The sequence below is a fragment of the Selaginella moellendorffii genome, unplaced genomic scaffold (assembly GCF_000143415.4).
Source record: "Selaginella moellendorffii unplaced genomic scaffold, v1.0 SELMOscaffold_44, whole genome shotgun sequence".
In the NCBI taxonomy this organism is placed as follows: Eukaryota; Viridiplantae; Streptophyta; class Lycopodiopsida; order Selaginellales; family Selaginellaceae; genus Selaginella; species Selaginella moellendorffii.
The window spans coordinates 676,894-692,399 of NW_003314305.1; the positions used below are offsets into that span (position 1 = coordinate 676,894).

The 15,506-nt window shown below is 49.0% G+C and overlaps 7 protein-coding genes and 1 non-coding gene across 10 annotated transcripts; 4 read left to right on the forward strand and 4 right to left on the reverse strand.

The window, feature by feature from the left end:
- Window positions 1-47: 47 nt before the first annotated feature.
- On the reverse strand, window positions 48-2,277 carry LOC9647896 (alpha-galactosidase). Its single transcript, XM_024685285.1, has 15 exons — window positions 2,008-2,277; window positions 1,888-1,946; window positions 1,757-1,813; window positions 1,673-1,707; window positions 1,516-1,619; window positions 1,385-1,457; window positions 1,276-1,334; window positions 1,157-1,222; window positions 1,000-1,083; window positions 872-936; window positions 721-803; window positions 575-665; window positions 468-517; window positions 273-413; window positions 48-209 (listed from the first exon to the last, which is right to left on the reverse strand). The coding sequence occupies exons 1-15, from the start codon at window positions 2,232-2,234 to the stop codon at window positions 114-116; spliced, it is 1,290 nt and encodes a 429-aa protein (XP_024541053.1). The 5' UTR covers window positions 2,235-2,277; the 3' UTR covers window positions 48-113.
- A 149-nt stretch (window positions 2,278-2,426) lies between these two features.
- LOC9647897 (protein DJ-1 homolog A) lies at window positions 2,427-4,556 on the reverse strand. Of its 2 annotated transcripts, XM_002980360.2 has the most exons (8): window positions 4,103-4,556; window positions 3,842-4,042; window positions 3,626-3,775; window positions 3,380-3,559; window positions 3,242-3,319; window positions 2,992-3,192; window positions 2,796-2,936; window positions 2,427-2,731 (listed from the first exon to the last, which is right to left on the reverse strand). In XM_002980360.2, the coding sequence occupies exons 1-8, from the start codon at window positions 4,256-4,258 to the stop codon at window positions 2,528-2,530; spliced, it is 1,311 nt and encodes a 436-aa protein (XP_002980406.2). In that variant the 5' UTR covers window positions 4,259-4,556; the 3' UTR covers window positions 2,427-2,527. The 2 variants fall into 2 exon arrangements, with proteins under 2 accessions (XP_002980406.2, XP_024541051.1); XM_024685283.1 differs by having other exon boundaries at window positions 3,242-3,559; window positions 4,103-4,316.
- Window positions 4,371-6,452, forward strand: LOC9647898 (wall-associated receptor kinase 3). The gene is made up of 2 exons (XM_002980198.2): window positions 4,371-5,140; window positions 5,211-6,452. Exons 1-2 carry the CDS (start codon window positions 4,399-4,401, stop codon window positions 6,395-6,397), a joined length of 1,929 nt encoding a protein of 642 aa, XP_002980244.2. The 5' UTR covers window positions 4,371-4,398; the 3' UTR covers window positions 6,398-6,452.
- Window positions 6,453-6,701: 249 nt separating this feature from the next.
- On the forward strand, window positions 6,702-7,352 carry LOC112349965 (18.0 kDa class I heat shock protein-like). The gene has a single exon (XM_024685284.1). It carries the CDS (start codon window positions 6,840-6,842, stop codon window positions 7,284-7,286), a length of 447 nt encoding a protein of 148 aa, XP_024541052.1. The 5' UTR covers window positions 6,702-6,839; the 3' UTR covers window positions 7,287-7,352.
- Window positions 7,353-7,458: 106 nt separating this feature from the next.
- Window positions 7,459-9,416, forward strand: LOC9647528 (F-box protein At5g06550). The gene is made up of 6 exons (XM_002980199.2): window positions 7,459-7,922; window positions 7,991-8,026; window positions 8,095-8,118; window positions 8,177-8,958; window positions 9,011-9,259; window positions 9,313-9,416. The coding sequence occupies exons 1-5, from the start codon at window positions 7,479-7,481 to the stop codon at window positions 9,246-9,248; spliced, it is 1,524 nt and encodes a 507-aa protein (XP_002980245.1). The 5' UTR covers window positions 7,459-7,478; the 3' UTR covers window positions 9,249-9,259; window positions 9,313-9,416.
- LOC9647529 (wall-associated receptor kinase 3) lies at window positions 9,324-11,490 on the reverse strand. Its single transcript, XM_002980361.2, has 3 exons — window positions 10,629-11,490; window positions 10,413-10,565; window positions 9,324-10,353 (listed from the first exon to the last, which is right to left on the reverse strand). The coding sequence occupies exons 1-3, from the start codon at window positions 11,488-11,490 to the stop codon at window positions 9,350-9,352; spliced, it is 2,019 nt and encodes a 672-aa protein (XP_002980407.2). The 3' UTR covers window positions 9,324-9,349.
- Window positions 11,491-11,641: 151 nt separating this feature from the next.
- On the forward strand, window positions 11,642-11,713 carry TRNAG-UCC. Its single transcript has one exon. It is a non-coding gene; the product is annotated as a tRNA-Gly (tRNA).
- A 1,144-nt stretch (window positions 11,714-12,857) lies between these two features.
- LOC9648031 (uncharacterized protein MT3761) lies at window positions 12,858-14,541 on the reverse strand. Of its 2 annotated transcripts, none has more exons than XM_024685363.1 (6): window positions 14,384-14,541; window positions 13,846-14,266; window positions 13,652-13,770; window positions 13,547-13,586; window positions 13,341-13,485; window positions 12,858-13,283 (listed from the first exon to the last, which is right to left on the reverse strand). In XM_024685363.1, exons 1-6 carry the CDS (start codon window positions 14,472-14,474, stop codon window positions 13,179-13,181), a joined length of 921 nt encoding a protein of 306 aa, XP_024541131.1. In that variant the 5' UTR covers window positions 14,475-14,541; the 3' UTR covers window positions 12,858-13,178. The 2 variants fall into 2 exon arrangements, with proteins under 2 accessions (XP_024541131.1, XP_002980408.1); XM_002980362.2 differs by having other exon boundaries at window positions 13,846-14,279; window positions 14,384-14,526.
- Between the last annotated feature and the right edge of the window lie 965 nt (window positions 14,542-15,506).

Genomic DNA, 15,506 nt, shown 5'->3' on the forward strand with positions numbered 1-15,506 from the left:
TCTTAGCTTTGAAATCTCTTGACAGTTTATATGTTACTAAAAGGTTGCCATGCACGGCATGGTTAAAATTTAATAATTGTTCCAAATAATCTTCGTGAAAATATAGTTAGTGACTACACAGGAGTAAGTATGTACATGGCTACATCGTGCGATTCAACTCTGGATGTAATACTGGAATTATACGTGCCCGTGCCTGGAAGCTCTTGACGCTAAGAAATTCACACCACTATTAGAAATCCTCCAAAGTTAATATAAAAATCGATGTTACGTACCTTCCAAACATCGCGGATCATCACTGAAACGTTACTAGGAATGCCAAGCGCAGCAAATTCGGCTGTGATATCAGCTGGATCACTGCCTCGATTGAGCATCAAGAGCGCAAATCTCCCGTTTGAGAGCGGGCCTCCCCACACCTGGATCAAAACTTGTGCATTTTCTTCTCCTCAATCACATCCACTCAAATTTACCTCTTGTTCTCCATCTCCCGCCACCTTTCTTCCTTGAACCCCTAGCGCATCTATACAAAGACATAGAGAGAAAATGTACGGGCAAGAGAGAGGGATTTGGGCCTCACCTTGGTTGATTTGGATCACCTCTTTGTTCATGAGAATGGCCAGGTCCTGGGCCGCAATGTTCCGTACGTCGCAACCAATAATCAACGGTGCCTGTTCGTTTAGGTCAGATTCTTCCTTTCCCTCTCTTTTTTCCATTTGCCCTTACTTTCATGAGCGCCCACAAGCTGAAGTGCGTGCGCGATTCCTGGAAGCTCATGCCGCCATTGCCGATCTCCAGCATGTCCGGATCTGGTCGATCGAGGATTAGGCGCTCCAATCGAGGTAAGAAATCAAGGCATTCATGGATTATCGTGTACCATTCCATCCGCCCGGAGCGGCGTGCTCGGCCCACGCATTGTTCTTGTCCGCGATAGAAATCATCCTGCATTGTTTGTTTGGCGGAGTGATCGTTCTTTTGAGTGTAAAATCCTTCTTTTGGCCTTACGATTCCCATTTGTTCTGTATATCCCCGGTTGTTCTCCAGCTATTTCCGACGCTCGATGCCCATGTTGCTGGATCTTCCTGACCCCTGTCAACAAAAAAAATGGAAGAACTCAGCCGTCTCTCGCTTACATTTTTTTTTTCTCTTCGCAGTTTCTTACCATTCACACATTGAGAAGAAAATCGGCCGGCCTGCCGCACTAAGAGCGTCGCGCATTATGGGGTATCTGTCCATCAAAGAAACGTAAGGATTCATTCTAGCCGAGCGATTTTTTATTACCGGATTCTCGGTGAGCTTCCATCGGTGTGACAATTGTCATACTTCAAGTAATCCACTCCCTGCGCAGCACAAAACTAACGCAACGTTTTGTCACGCAGGATCTACGTACCCATGCAGCAAAAGTTTTGGCGTCTTGATCTTCGTGATTCAAAGATCCTGGCTGTTCCTGGCACGTCAAGTATCTAAAGAATCAAGTTGATATAATCTGGTAAGCTCGTTTTTTACTTTCCAAAGTCTTACCCAGCGTCCGAGTAAATCCCAAACTTGAGGTTCTTAGAATGCACGTAGTCAGCCAAGGCTTTGATTCCTGACGGGAATGTGGAGTTCCGTGCTTGAAGGTTTCCCTGCATTGAGAAGCAAAGTTACTAGCGAGAGTTTTAGCTGTAGAGATTTTTACCTCATTGTCTCGTGAAAGCTCCGCCCAGCAATCATCTAGATATCAATTTTGTTAACTCGTTCGTGGCTCTTTGCAGGACCTTACCAATGTTTACATACTCGTAGCCAACATCTCTGAGGCCAGTAGACACAATCGCATCAGCTGTATAGAAAAAAAGAAGAAGAAGATCGATCAAACTGATACTATCAATCCTACGAGGTAAAGTTCTTTGCTACCGGTTGCTCGAATGATCTCCTCGTTGATTCCACAGTGGAAGTAATTCCAGCTATTCCATCTGGCAAAACTCTACCTCAGCAGCAAGAAAAAACCAGGAACTCGAGAGAAAGAAGAGAGACCCCATTGGCGGTGTTCTTCCCAGCCCATTCTCCAGCAGCCGGTGACGCTCAAAAGAATCGCTGGATCGAACGAGATCCGTGAGAAGCAGCACCAGCAACACGAGATAATTCTTGGCGGCCATCGTTCTTGTTTCACGAGGTTTCGTCTTCTTTTTGTTGTTTGTCATGCCAGCCGGTTGATTCATGTGATTTTTGGAAGTAGTATGTGACCCAGCGGAGCTGCCCATGCTTGACTTTAATAAATCTCGCAATCTAAGGTTGTAGTATAGCTATAAGAATTATAAGGGAATAAAGTATATTTTGAATAATATAGTCTGGGAGTATTTTCTGTTTTGTGCTTCATTAATTAAAATTTGAGTGCTTAGTATTAATCATTATAGTTATAAATGTGGGAAAGAATTATAAGGGAATAAAATATATGCTTAGTGCAATACATAAATTTATATTAATTAAACTTTTCTTTGTAATTATATATAATAGTTATAATTATTCTTTTCTAGTTATCACCACCTTTGTTCTTCTAGTAACTAAAAAGCATTGCCTCGGCGGTCTTGACAGCGCTGTCTTTGCCGGAGAATTTATCCACTATGGCGAGCGCAAACTCCATGGCCGTGCCCGGCCCCTGGCTCGTCGCAACCAATCCATCGATCACCACTCTCGCTTCCACCGCGCTCTGGTCCGAGAGCTTGCTCTGGAACGCTGGAAACGCCGTGGCTTTCTTTCCCTGCCAGGAAACCAGCTCAAGGAACAACACAAAAGCAAAGTCAAGAGTTTTGCGAGAAACTCACAGCGAGTATCTTGTTTGCTTCCAAAACGACTGCTGGAGAGGCACAGATGGCTCCGTAAACTCGGCTGTCTTTGGCCTGTCTCGCGAGTATGGATTGGAGCTCTTTGCTGTCCCTCAAGTGCTCTGCCCCAGGCATTCCACCCTGGAGAAGAGAATCAAAGTTTTCTCATACGGTCAGGCAAACCAAAGATGCTTACTGGCAAGAAGATCGCGTCAAAGTGAGCGGATGAAACTTCGCCGATGAGATTATCCGCCTCGATCTTCACTTTTCTCGATGCAACAATCTGTAACGTCTCCTCCACCGAGGCCACCACAACGCCCATGCCAGCACGTCTTAGAACGTCGATGATTATCACGGCTTCCATCTCTTCAGAGCCGTTTGCTATCGGCACAAGAACCTGAAGAACGGATCAAAGAAACCGTCGATGAGGATCACGAGAAAAGTACCTGAGGCTTTGACGGTACTTTAGCTGCCCAAGCTGTTTGATTGAACTCTAATTTCGTCGGCTTTCCCTCGAGCAAAATCTGACCAAAACAAAACTTTGGAAGCTCAGAAAAAAAACGTGCGAGACAGCCTCCACCCACCAATCCCTTTGAAACTTCCTGTGTTTTTTCCTTGCCATATAGCTGTTCAACTAAAGTGAGAGCAAACTCCATTGCAGTACCTGGACCTCGGCTTGTGACAACGAGCCCATCTTTCACAACTCTGGACTCTGCCGAGGATGGATCCGAGAGCTTGCTCACGAAACTTGGGTAGCATGTTGCCTGAGCAGAGAAACGTTAGAAAAACTCGTAAAACTGGTAAAAGCTCTCGCTAGATAGACTCGTTACCTTCAAGCCATTGAGAAGGCCCCACGATTCGAGCGCCACAGCCGGCGCCGCACAGATGGCAGCATAAGCTCGTTGTTCCTGAGCTTGACCTCGAGTTATGTCCTCGAGAGCTTTAGAATCACGCAAGTGTTCAGCTCCAGGCATCCCACCCTGAAACCAACCAAAAAAAAATCAGCTTTTGGGAACGAGGAGCAACGAAAACAACGTTCAACGTACAGGAAGAACAACAAGATCGTACTTTTCGTCCCCGCATTCCGATACGATCGCGTCCGCAACCAGCTTCACGCCTCTCGACGCCGTAACTTTGGGTTCCTGTCCGACAGAGGCCACAGTGACATGAGCTCCAGCTCGCCGGAGAACGTCGATGACAATCACGGCCTCCATTTCCTCCGTCCCATCCGCAACCGGCACAAGCACCTGAGACAAAGCGAACATAGATAATGCAAAGAACACACACACACACACAAGAAACAGTACCTTTTTCGGAGACGCCATAGCAATAATTCTCACACACGACGAAGAACAGCTTCTTCTTCTTTTTGGGCGATCAGCGGAGAGGCCGAGATGCCCCCTCCCGCTAGAAAGCGCGACGGCTCGGACGAGCCCAGGAGTGACAAGTGCCCTAACGGCCATTGGAGCACTGTTCGCTATACGTGGCCGATGCTCCAAGGGACAATAGAATAGAACGAAGCATCGAGCAAGCCGACCACCCTTGTTTTGTTTTGTAAACGATAAAGATCTGGAGAGACGAACACGCACTGTGAGCTCAGAGCATGGATGCAGCGCTCACAGCGGTGTACCTCTTTCTCTTTCACGCTGCTGCGCAGGATTTGTGTTCCAGGAAGTGCGGGAGCTTCACTGCCGACTATCCGTTTGGCTTCGATCGCGGATGCGGGCCTCCGGAGTTTGAGCTCAACTGCAGCAGCGCAGGCAAGCCTCTCCTCCAGACCGTCGCTGGCCAGTTCGAGATCCTCGAGGCGACAGCAACGACTTTGATCGTCGAAACTTCCAGGCTCAAGAGCAACTCGTGCACCGGAGCTGAGGCGTTCTTTGATGTCGGCTCCACTGCTCCATACACTCTGTCAGCAAACAATGAGTTCTTCGCAAGAGGTTGTTCTGTAGAGGGTTCTTACACAGCAGATGCGGAGAGTACACAGCACTGTGAAACGGGCTGCCAACCCGGTCGCGAGCCGAATATCCGGAATCCTTTCTGTGAAGAACTCGAGTGCTGCATCCTGACTATTCCGTCTGGAAAACGCAGCGTTATCATCAAGAGCAGTGCTAACAACGGTACTAGCGACTGCGGCTACTCTAGCGTGATCTTTCCACCGAGCTACCAAGTAGTAACTTACGGGATTGAGTTGCTTTGGGCCATGCCAGGTAACTGCTCCACTTCTGCGCATCTGTGCTCTCTGAATGCTACGTGCTTGGATGCACCCCATCAACCTGGGTTTTTCAACTGCATTTGTAACACAGGATCAGGAAATGGCTTCTCGAATGGAACGGGCTGCTCAGGTAAGCAAAAAAATCTAGAATACCTTTCTTATCCCTCACCAGCACAAGATTCTTAAGTTGTTTTGTATAGCTGTAGTGGATCACTGTGCGAGCTCTCCCTGCTCGGAGGGAGCAATCTGCGTCAACGACCTAAACTCGTTTACATGCAAGTGTAGACAAGGATACAAAGGAAACGCTACCAGTGGCTGCAGGAAAACCGACGTCTTTCAGCACATCACGAGTGGACCTGTTCTTCTGGTCGTAGCTGCTGCGATACTAGCCGGCTCTATCTGCGTCTGCATCGTAAGAACGAAAAAGTTAGGCCGCAAGAAGGGCTTGTTTCCAAAGCTCGGAAGCCTCGCTCACCTCCAGCTCGAGTTCAAGCAGAACGCCACCTTCTTCTCCTTCGACGAGCTCTCGAGAGCAACGCAGAACTTCAAGGCCGAGCTCATGCTGGGAACCGGCAGCTTTGGCACAGTCTTCCAAGGAGTCCTGGACGACGACACTCCAGTGGCGATCAAGAAAGCCAACAGCACCACAGGCCCCCGGATCCAGCAGTTCCTCAACGAAGTCACCATCCTCTCGCAGGTAAACCACCGCAACCTCGTCAAGCTCCTCGGCTGCTGCCTGGAAACCGAAGTCCCACTCTTAGTCTTCGAGTTCGTCCCGAATGGAACTCTCTTCGAGCACTTACAGCACAGGAGATCTTCGATCCTCAGTTGGGAGAGACGCTTGCAAATCGCCATCGAGACCGCCGAGGCCATCTCCTATCTCCATTCCTCCGCGGCACAGCCGATCTACCACCGCGACGTCAAGTCCACCAACATCCTCCTGGACGAGAAGTTCACTGCCAAGGTAGCGGACTTCGGGATATCGAAGTTAGTGAGCCTGGAAGCCACGCACGTCTCCACCACCGTGCATGGAACTCCAGGCTACATCGATCCACAGTACCAGCAAAACTATCAGCTTACCGACAAGAGCGACGTCTACAGCTTTGGAGTGGTGTTGCTGGAGCTCATCACGGGGCAAAAGCCTGTGGATTTCTCGCGGAACTCCTCGGACAAGAATCTCACCGCATTCTCGCTCGCTTACATCCAGAGCAGCCGGATCGAGGATATTATCGACAAGGGCCTGGAGCTGGGAGACGAGAGAGCCAAGATTTCGAGCATACAAGAGGTAGCAAACCTAGCGATCCGATGCCTCGAGTTTAATCGGGAGAACAGGCCGGCGATGAGGAGTGTGGCCGAGGAGCTGATGAAGATCTCCGCCGCGTCGTGATTGCCGCGATCAATCGCTCTGCCCATTTGAAATGCCAAACAAAGATCAAACTTTTTTAGGGCTCTTCAACACCTAGTTGCAAGAATATGCGGTGATAGCTCTCTCTTTTTTTCATTGTGATTTTCATTTGTATTAATTTAGATCAGTTCAAAGTAAAGTTAATGGGATGGAAGGGAATAAAAGCAAGTGTTACTTTTTCTTCTGTTATTTTCTTTGAATGTTTCCAATAATAATGAAAGAACAGTGTCACCATTGTGGCAAATCTTTTATTTTATTAGATTTATTTAAAAGGGATAAACTGATTTGTGCTAATGCTCTAGAATCTTCTGGAATATCACCATTCTAGAATATTCTCGAATGTTCATGGCTCTGTGGAGCAATCTCTTGGCCCCAGCATCGATCAAAAGTTTATTAGATCTCATCTCTTTTCTAAGTTCTAGACATGGCTTTGCATTTCTATCGCGGGAATGGCAGCAGCATCTTCGATCCCTTTGAGGAGCTCTCATCGATCTTAGCTGGTGGCAACGAGCCGTCGAAGCAGATGGCCAGGGATGCAAGCGCCATCGCTAACACTCGCGTCGATTGGCTTGAGACGCCCGAAGCGCACGTCTTCAAGGCCGATCTCCCGGGGCTGAGCAAGGAGGAGGTGAAGATCAGCGTGGAGGATGGGCGCACTCTCCAGATCAGTGGCGACAGGAAGAAGCACGAGACACAGAAGAGCGATAAGTGGCACCGCGTGGAGCGCAGCTATGGGAGCTTCTTGAGGAAATTCCGCCTGCCCGAGAGCGCCAATGTGGATGCGATCAAAGCCCAAGTGGAGAATGGCGTGCTTACTGTCACAGTGCCAAAGATCCCCAAGCCACAGCCAAGAACAATCCAAGTAGAATAGAGGAGTGATCTCATAGATGATTGGAAATCTAGATTCTAGCCCTCTTGTTTGAGTTATATACTAATAAAGGTAGTGGAAATTTTGCACGTAATTAAGGAGGAGGTGAATTTTACTAAGTCAGCACAGTTTGACTTTACGTTGACCTTCATTGACTTCTAGTCTCCCATCAACAGCCCTAGCGAGCCCTATCGCATGGAAGGCAAACGTAAGAGAGGCGGCAAGAAGAAGACGAGGAAGAAGAAGGATGCCAAGGTTCGTGTAGCAGCACCGCATTCTAGCGATGAGTCGGAGGATCGTGGGGTTGAGAGCCCTGGTGTGGAATTCGGGCTCGCATTCGCATCCAGGCACTGCGCCGTCCAGCCGCTGGGGAATCTCCTCTTCACGGGCAGGCAAAATATTCGTGATCCAGGGCTTGGGAGTCTCCAGCGTCTCAGCGATGAGATCGTCAGTGATATTCTGGCGCTGCTGGATGCCAAGGATCTGGCGCGGTCGGGCGTCTCGAGCAAGGGATTCTATGTTTTCAGCCACCAGGAAGCGCTGTGGCGGAATCTGGTCCTCGCGGAGCTGAAAGGAGGATTTTTGTTCCAAGGGAGCTGGAGAAAGACCTACGTCTCAGCTCGATCGGCTTGGACAAAGGTAAGGTGTTCTTTGAGAGCTTTGTTCGTGGAAGAAGGTTTTGATAGTTTTTGTTTCTTTCCATTCAGGAAGAGGATTTCTCTTCTCGATCGGCTTGTACAAAGGTAAGGTGTTCTTTGGGACTTTGTTCTGGAAGAAAGTTTTGATAGTTTGTGTTTCTTTTCTTTGCCAGAAAGAGGACTTCTCTCCTGTCAAGGTACTACTAATGACTGCTTTCTTGGCATCGTTCTAAGGTTCTCGTAATGTTCTTCTAGGTGGAAGACTTCTATTCGGACTACTTGTTCCAGAGCTGGCTTTGTGCCAGTGTGGAGATCAAAGACGAGTGGATTTCCAGGGACAACATCGAGCGCAGAAGCCACCTTTCAGTCGATGACTTTGTACGCGATTTCGAGAGGCTGAACAAACCAGTTCTTCTCACCGATGCTATCAACAACTGGCCTGCGCTGAAACGATGGAACCAGGACTATTTACTCGATCTGTGTGGGGACGTAGACTTTGCTGCTGGTCCAGCTGACATGACGCTCAGCAACTATTTCGTCTATGCGAAGTCCGTGAAAGAGGAGCGACCTCTCTACTTGTTTGATCCAAAGTTCGGGGAGAAAGTTCCGCAGCTGGCTGCCGACTATGAAGTTCCTGTCTACTTCAGGGAGGACCTTTTCTCGATACTGGGGAAGGAGAGGCCCGACTATCGGTGGCTTATACTCGGGCCTGCAAGGTCTGGCTCCTCGTTTCATATTGATCCTAACAGCACTTCGGCTTGGAACGCAGTGGTCAAAGGTTCCAAGAAGTGGATCCTGTATCCTCCGGGTGCTGTTCCTCCTGGTGTTCATCCCAGCCCGGATGGAGTGGACGTAGCAACTCCGGTGTCCATCACGGAATGGTTTATGAACTTCTATCACGAGACAAAGCGGGCCAAGCATAAACCGGTGGAGTGCGTTTGCAAAGCAGGCGAAGTCGTTTTCATACCAAACGGCTGGTGGCACATTGTTATAAATCTGGAAGACTCGATCGCCATCACGCAGAACTACGTTAGCAGGTATTTCTGGTGTATGCGACGTCGCTGATGGCTAACATGTCATTTTTGCTAGGAGCAACATCCTGAATGTTCTGGATTTCCTTAACAAGCCAAATTCCCAGGATTTGGTCTCAGGAACAAAAGATCGCGTTAACTTATACGACAAGTTCAAATCCAGGTACGAGGAGCTTCATCCCGGGTCATTGGAACAACTCCGGAACGAGAAAAGAGCTCAGGAATCTCAAAAGAAGCGGTCTGTTTGGGAGAGTGTAACTTCTGGCGGTGATTTTCGATTCAATTTCGGCAGTTGAAAACAGTAGAGGTAAAAACTTTCAAAGACATTATTTTCTTGGAGTCTCAAGTTTTCTCTTGCAGTTGTCAAAGAATATTGCAAAAGTTTGTTAGAAACTTCTTACTCCATAAGGGGTTGCATTGCCTTTTTAAGCTCTTCAAGAACAAACTTCATTGTCGGCCTGCTACTTCCGTCGAACTGTAAGCACAAAGCTGCCAAGTTTGCAACTTTTGCAACGCACTCCAGCATTTCTGGAGTTCTAGCATCCAACCTCTTGTCGATCAACTCGCTGATGGCTCCTCTTTGTATGACGCTCATTGCAAATGTGGACAGGTTTTTATCTGAAGCACAGCGAGAGAAGTCTACAGGCATCTGACCTGTTATTAGCTCCAAGATGACTACTCCAAAGCTGTAAACGTCGCTCTTATCTGTAAGCTGATAGCTTTGCTGGTACTGTGGATCTATGTAACCCGGTGTTCCATGCAGAGTTGTGGAAATGTGAGTGGAATCTATGGGTACCAGCTTGGAAATCCCAAAGTCCGCTACTTTGGCCGTGAGCTTTTCGTCCAACAAGATGTTCGAGGATTTGACGTCCCGGTGATATATCGGCGGAGAAGCTGCAAAGTGAAGGTACGTAAGAGCCTCCGCTGTCTCCGTCGCAATTCTTAAACGGTTTTTCCAGGATAATGTATCTCCGCGTCTGTGCAGATGCTCGTACAGTGTTCCTCTTGGCACGAACTCGTAGACCAAGAGAGGTACCTCTCTTTCTATGCAACATCCCAGCATCTTGACGAGATTTCTGTGGTTCACTTTCGAGAGGATAGTAACCTCGTTCAGAAACTGTTGAATGCGAGGGGCATTGCCGTTGTTGGCTTTCTTGATAGCCACCGTGGTGCCGTCGTCCAGTTTACCCTTGTAGACTGTGCCAAAGCTGCCAGTGCCTAGCTTGAGGTCGCTTCTGAAGCACTTGGTGGCTCTCTCCATCTCTGCCCAGGTAAAGATCCTTGAGTTTTCTTTGAAACTGGCCTGAAGATGTTTCAAGTTTCTAGTTGACAGTGCGGACAATTTCGGCCGGAACTTCCAGAGGAAAAATCCAAAAACGAGAAGAGCTGGTGCGCCTATAGCTGATGATCAACGTGGAAGACACGTTTAAGAAGCAAGCTTTTCTCTTTAAGTAGCTCACCAGGAAGAAGAATAACGTATCGCTTTATCGCGCAGCCACCAGTCAAGGTACCGTTTCCTTCATACCCCGCCAAACACTTGCAACGAAATGATGTTCCTTCGTTGATACAGCGAGCTTTTGGTGCACACGATCCGGGGCTACAGTGATCAACAGCTAAAACCAAGGAAAACAACAAAGAGAAGAGTATGCTTCCTCGTCAAATCTGGATAGACTTACGCAAACAGCCACTTCCATTGCGGTATCCGTCACCAGCAAATCCATCCTTGCACAAGCAGTTGTAACCCGGTACGTTGCTCGCGTTTACGCAGTTAGCGTTTGTAGAACAGAGATTTATGTCATCGACTGAAGCGCAGGTGCTCCCAGGTACCTCCCAGATCAACTCAACGCCATAGCTCGAGTCACTAGGCACGTAGCTCTTTGGGAAGATCACGCTGGAGAAGCCGCAAGACCTTGGAGCACAGCTCGTCAAAACAACACTCCGAGCTCCAGCCGGAATCGTGGTGACGCAGCAGTCTTCAAGCGTGCAAAACGGATTGCGGGCGCTAGCGGTGCGATTGCGGGAGTTGGGACAACCGGTCTGGCACCTGGACGCAGTCGGGTAGAGATCCGTGGAGTAGTTGCCCCCGGCATTGCAACCGGTGAGGAAGAACTCGTTGTTCCCGGAGAGGAAGTATGGAGACGTTGGCTTCAAGCCCAAGCTCGCGGTGGCCTCGCTCCCGTTGCAAGACGTGGCCTTGAGGCTGGTCGCGTCGATCACCAGAGTCGTGGCAGTGACCTGGAGGACACGGAAGCTCTCGGTGTCGGTGCGGAGGAGGAGAGCGAAGTGCTCTTGGTGGTGCTGCTTGGAGGTGCTACACTCGAGTTGGAGCTGGGGGTGACCGCATCCAGGAAGCGAGCTGAGCGGCGAAGGTACGAGGATTTCTCCACATCTTTGCGAGCAGATTGATGGTGCTTTTGCTGTGGCAGTGGCGATGATGGCGATGCTCGCAACGATCAAGCAAAGTAGTGAAGGAATTATCGAGCAAAGTTGTGGACAAGGTATAGAAGAAGAAGAAGAATATTTGGGAGGAGAGCGCATTGCTTTTCTTTACCGGGAAGCTGATCAAGGCTTGTTTGGTGGTGCCTGATAAAGGCGACAGCGACAAATCCATGGCGATCGAATCAACGTTTGGTGGCGGAACTAAAAACGAAATGGAGAGAAGAGCGTGTGGTTTGTGTTAGACAGCGTTGCGTTAGTAGTCCAACGGTCAGGATAATTGCCTTCCAAGCAATAGACCCGGGTTCGACTCCCGGCTAACGCATGCCTCTTTTCTCTTCTTTTTATATCTAAAAAGTGCCTATTCATTGCGTTATTCTGTTTTTTTGTAACTTCTACTTTTTAAAACTAACTAGCTAATTTTACATTTTAATTATTTTCAAAACGTGCGGTTGCTACGATCCTTTATCACATTGTAGAACTATGATTATATCATTAGTATTTACTTTGCTGGTAACGTAAAACACGGTACTTTTGAACCTTTTTGCCTTTTTAAAATTGATTTTCGAGGGGAATCGAGCCCAGCATATACCAGGAACGAATATCCCATGCAAATACCATTAGGGCTCCAGGGGATAGGGATTATAGGTCGCGGGGCTTCGATCGATCGATCTCTCCCAGGCAGGAACCCCCAAGCTCCAAGAAGCCATCCAATCCGCCACGACGGCGACGACGGCGGCCTCCTCCTCGCTCGCTCGCCGCCTGAGCAGCAGCAGCAGCGTCCTCGCGCGTGGCGGCATGGCGGCGCGGCAATGGCTGCGCCAGATGTCCTCGATGAAGGTAAAGGACGTGCCCGGCTATGTCAAGGAGAATGTGACGCCCGCCAACATCAAAAAGGCGTCGCGCACGCTCATGGACGAGTACTACGACAAGTACATCCAGACGAGCAGCTTCACGCCCGTCTATCACTTCCTCATCGGCGGCACCATCTTTGCCTACATTGTTGCCTATCCCACTGAGATTCGCCACTACCAGCATGAAGAGGAGGAGCGCCTTCGCAAGCTCCGGGAGGGCGGTGGCGGTGGCAGCGAAGGCGGCCATTGATCTTCCAGCTCCTCCTCGATTCATCCAGTTCGCCCTGGTGAGTTCTCTTCTCTTCTCTTTGCAGAGTTCTCTCTTCACGAGTTCCTCCGGCCCTTGGTTCTTTGCTTGCTTTGCTTCTCATTCGTCTACTCAATCGCCATCTTCGTCAATAGAGCTCGAGCTTCCTAGTTGATAGTTCTTTTCTTTTCTTTATCTCCATCGCCATCTTCATCTCGTGGAGTTTTCTCTTCACGACTGTTCGCCTTTTTCTTCTCAATCGCCGCCCGGGTTTCCTTTGCCATCGCCATCTTTTTTAAAGCTCGACTTTTCTAGCTCGATTTCTCGAAGTTACTCCTTTCTTTCCGGTTCTATAACCTGAATGCTTCTCTTCCAAATGCCTTTCTTTGTTCATTGTCACTGACTGGAGTTGTCTTACAGATTGTGCTGAAAAAAACACCCAAAAAAATGAAACAAGGAAGCAGTAGCTCTGAGGAAGGAAAGGACCTGGCCGTCTCTTTTTCTAGGAACACTGTCATAAAACTCTTGCGTACGCTGGTGTGTGTGAGGTACCTGTCTCCTTTTTCTCTTTGCGAGGGAGGATATCTTTTGGACCTTCCAGGAACTTTATTCTTGTCTTTGAGAAACTCTGTTGTCTCTCACTTTTGTCATGAAATAACGGTGTTTCTAGGCGCCTTTTGTTTCCTCTGCTACAACTTTGCTGGAGCCAACATCCACTGCATCACGGGCCAGCCTCGTCTCAGCGCGATCGCTCTGAGACGAGCGTCGGGATTGACGACGTAAGCTCTTCCGACCTGCGAGAAAAAGCGGTGCGTAAGTAGGAAGCGAGAGTGTGTGTTTTTTCATCTCACGATTTCTAGCATGGGGAGATCGGCTATGCTGTCGCCAAAGCCGAGGCAATTGCTCAGTGACATCCCGTGCTCCCGCGCGAAGTCTTGGACTCTGAGAGCTTTCTCGTCATTGCTTGCGTACATTCCCTTTAGCTTCCCGGTCAGCCTGTCAATCACAATTTTAGAAGCTTTGCTTGATCGCAGGAAAAAAAAAAAAAGTAACCAACCTGCCATTCTCTTCGATTATCTCCGCTGCGTAAACATGGTCTGGAAGAAAAAAAAGAACAAAGATCTGTGATTAGAGGGAGCCAAGCAACTCAAACCATCCATACCTGCGTCGAGATCTTCCGCTAGAGGAGCCACCAAAAAATCCAACGAGCCAGTCACGAGAACGATCTTAAATCCCTCGGCCTTCAACCTCTTGATGATCGCGGCCGCGTCCTTGAAAATCCTGCAAACCAAAGGAAACAAACTTCTCGTGAACTTCCAACTTTCGTGATCAGACCAAAGAACTTTCCACTCTTACCTGGGCTTGTAGTACTTGGTGTAGATGATCTTGGCGAGCGCGGCCTTGGATTCCACAGTCCTGCCCCTGTAACTCATGTAGAAGATCCGGTTAAACGTGGGCCTGTGGAACCAGTCGACGATGAGGTAGAGAACGCAGGTAAGAATGAAGTAAGGCACCCAAACAAGCCTCACCCACACGGCCAGCTCCTCCACACGGGCGCTAAAATACGCCAACACCACATTCGTCTTGCAAACCGTGCCATCTACGTCGAAGAACGCGGCCTTGCTCTCCACCGAGCTCAATCCACTGGTGTCGATGAAGGCATTGGCATCCGGCGATGGGAGATCCTCCGCGGCGGTGCTACCAGTGGATTCGGTGTAGGTGTTGGTCTTCCTCTCGATGAGATTGGGCCTGGATCTTGGAAAATACATCCCGGAGCCTGCAAATCGGGGCTAGCGGAGACGAGGAATCAGCGGGGAGAGGAAAAAGAGAGGAATTTTGTGACCCCAGGCCACGGATTGGAGCAATGCGGCAAGAGGAGAATCGAGAGATTTACCTTGGAGAAGAAATGTGGCCCTGCGATGGATCGATTCGCATCCGCCGGCTGCTAGATTCGCTGCGCTGTAGAGCGGCCGGATTGGGATCATCGGCGCGCAGCGAGCAAGCGTCGCTGGTTCATCCGATCAAACAGTGTCCGATAAACCCTAGGTAGCTCCAAAATGGGCAAAAGAAAAATTAAGTTTTGGTCTTTTAGGGTTCTTGGGGTCGAGTTTTAGGGCTCCAATTTTAGGGTTCTTGCGCGCGAGCGATGGCGCCGGGCGCTGGATCAGCGGCCGCGAGAAGGATTTTGGCGCGGGGCATGGCGACGGTGACGGAGGAGGTGAAGCTGAGCAAGAGTAAGTCTGGGGAGTTTAATCTGGTGACGTTTATGGAGACGAGCAACATACGCACAGTCATGCATCTGGTGCCGTTTGTGGGCGCCGTGGCTTTTGTCACGGCGGAGGCGCTGGATTTCTACAGCCAGTGGAGTGCGATCCAGCAGCCCAGCAGACACTAGATCTCCTCTCTTTCTCCTCTCTTTCTTCTTGAAATAAAATGCCCCAATTCCCATCCAAAGCTTCTTGGCATGGCCATCTTTCTTCACAATGAGACCTCTCTTTTGTGTCTCACACTTTGTTTCAGTGAAGAGATTACATTCTTGTTCCATTGACTATGTTGACTTATTATTGACTTTCTTTGACACAGTTCAAAAGTAAAGCAAATTCAACGCGTAAACAGCTGCTAAGGCCAGCATCTTGGGATCAATGTTGCAAAGACCCATACACCAGGTGGTGAACATGGACCTTGTTCCTCGGACTACGGATCTCTCTCCAGCTGCGTTGTTCCTTATGGAGTAGCCGCCTCGACAACGATCCAGACGTGTGGAGTGTGCGAGAGGTATTTTCTCCAAGTTAGTTCCTTTTGGTTTCAATTCGGTATGTCATGCTGAAAACACCATAATGCAATTGAAGAATGCGTAGCGATTTGATCAAAGAAACTCTGTGTCAGGACACTGAATGAATAACCATGCTTAAACGAAAGAAACTTATCTCAATCACAGTGGACATTCCTGTGAATCACGTTTCCCAGGATAGTCACGAAATGCTGTGCTCCCAACACAGTATATAAGGAGGGTAGAA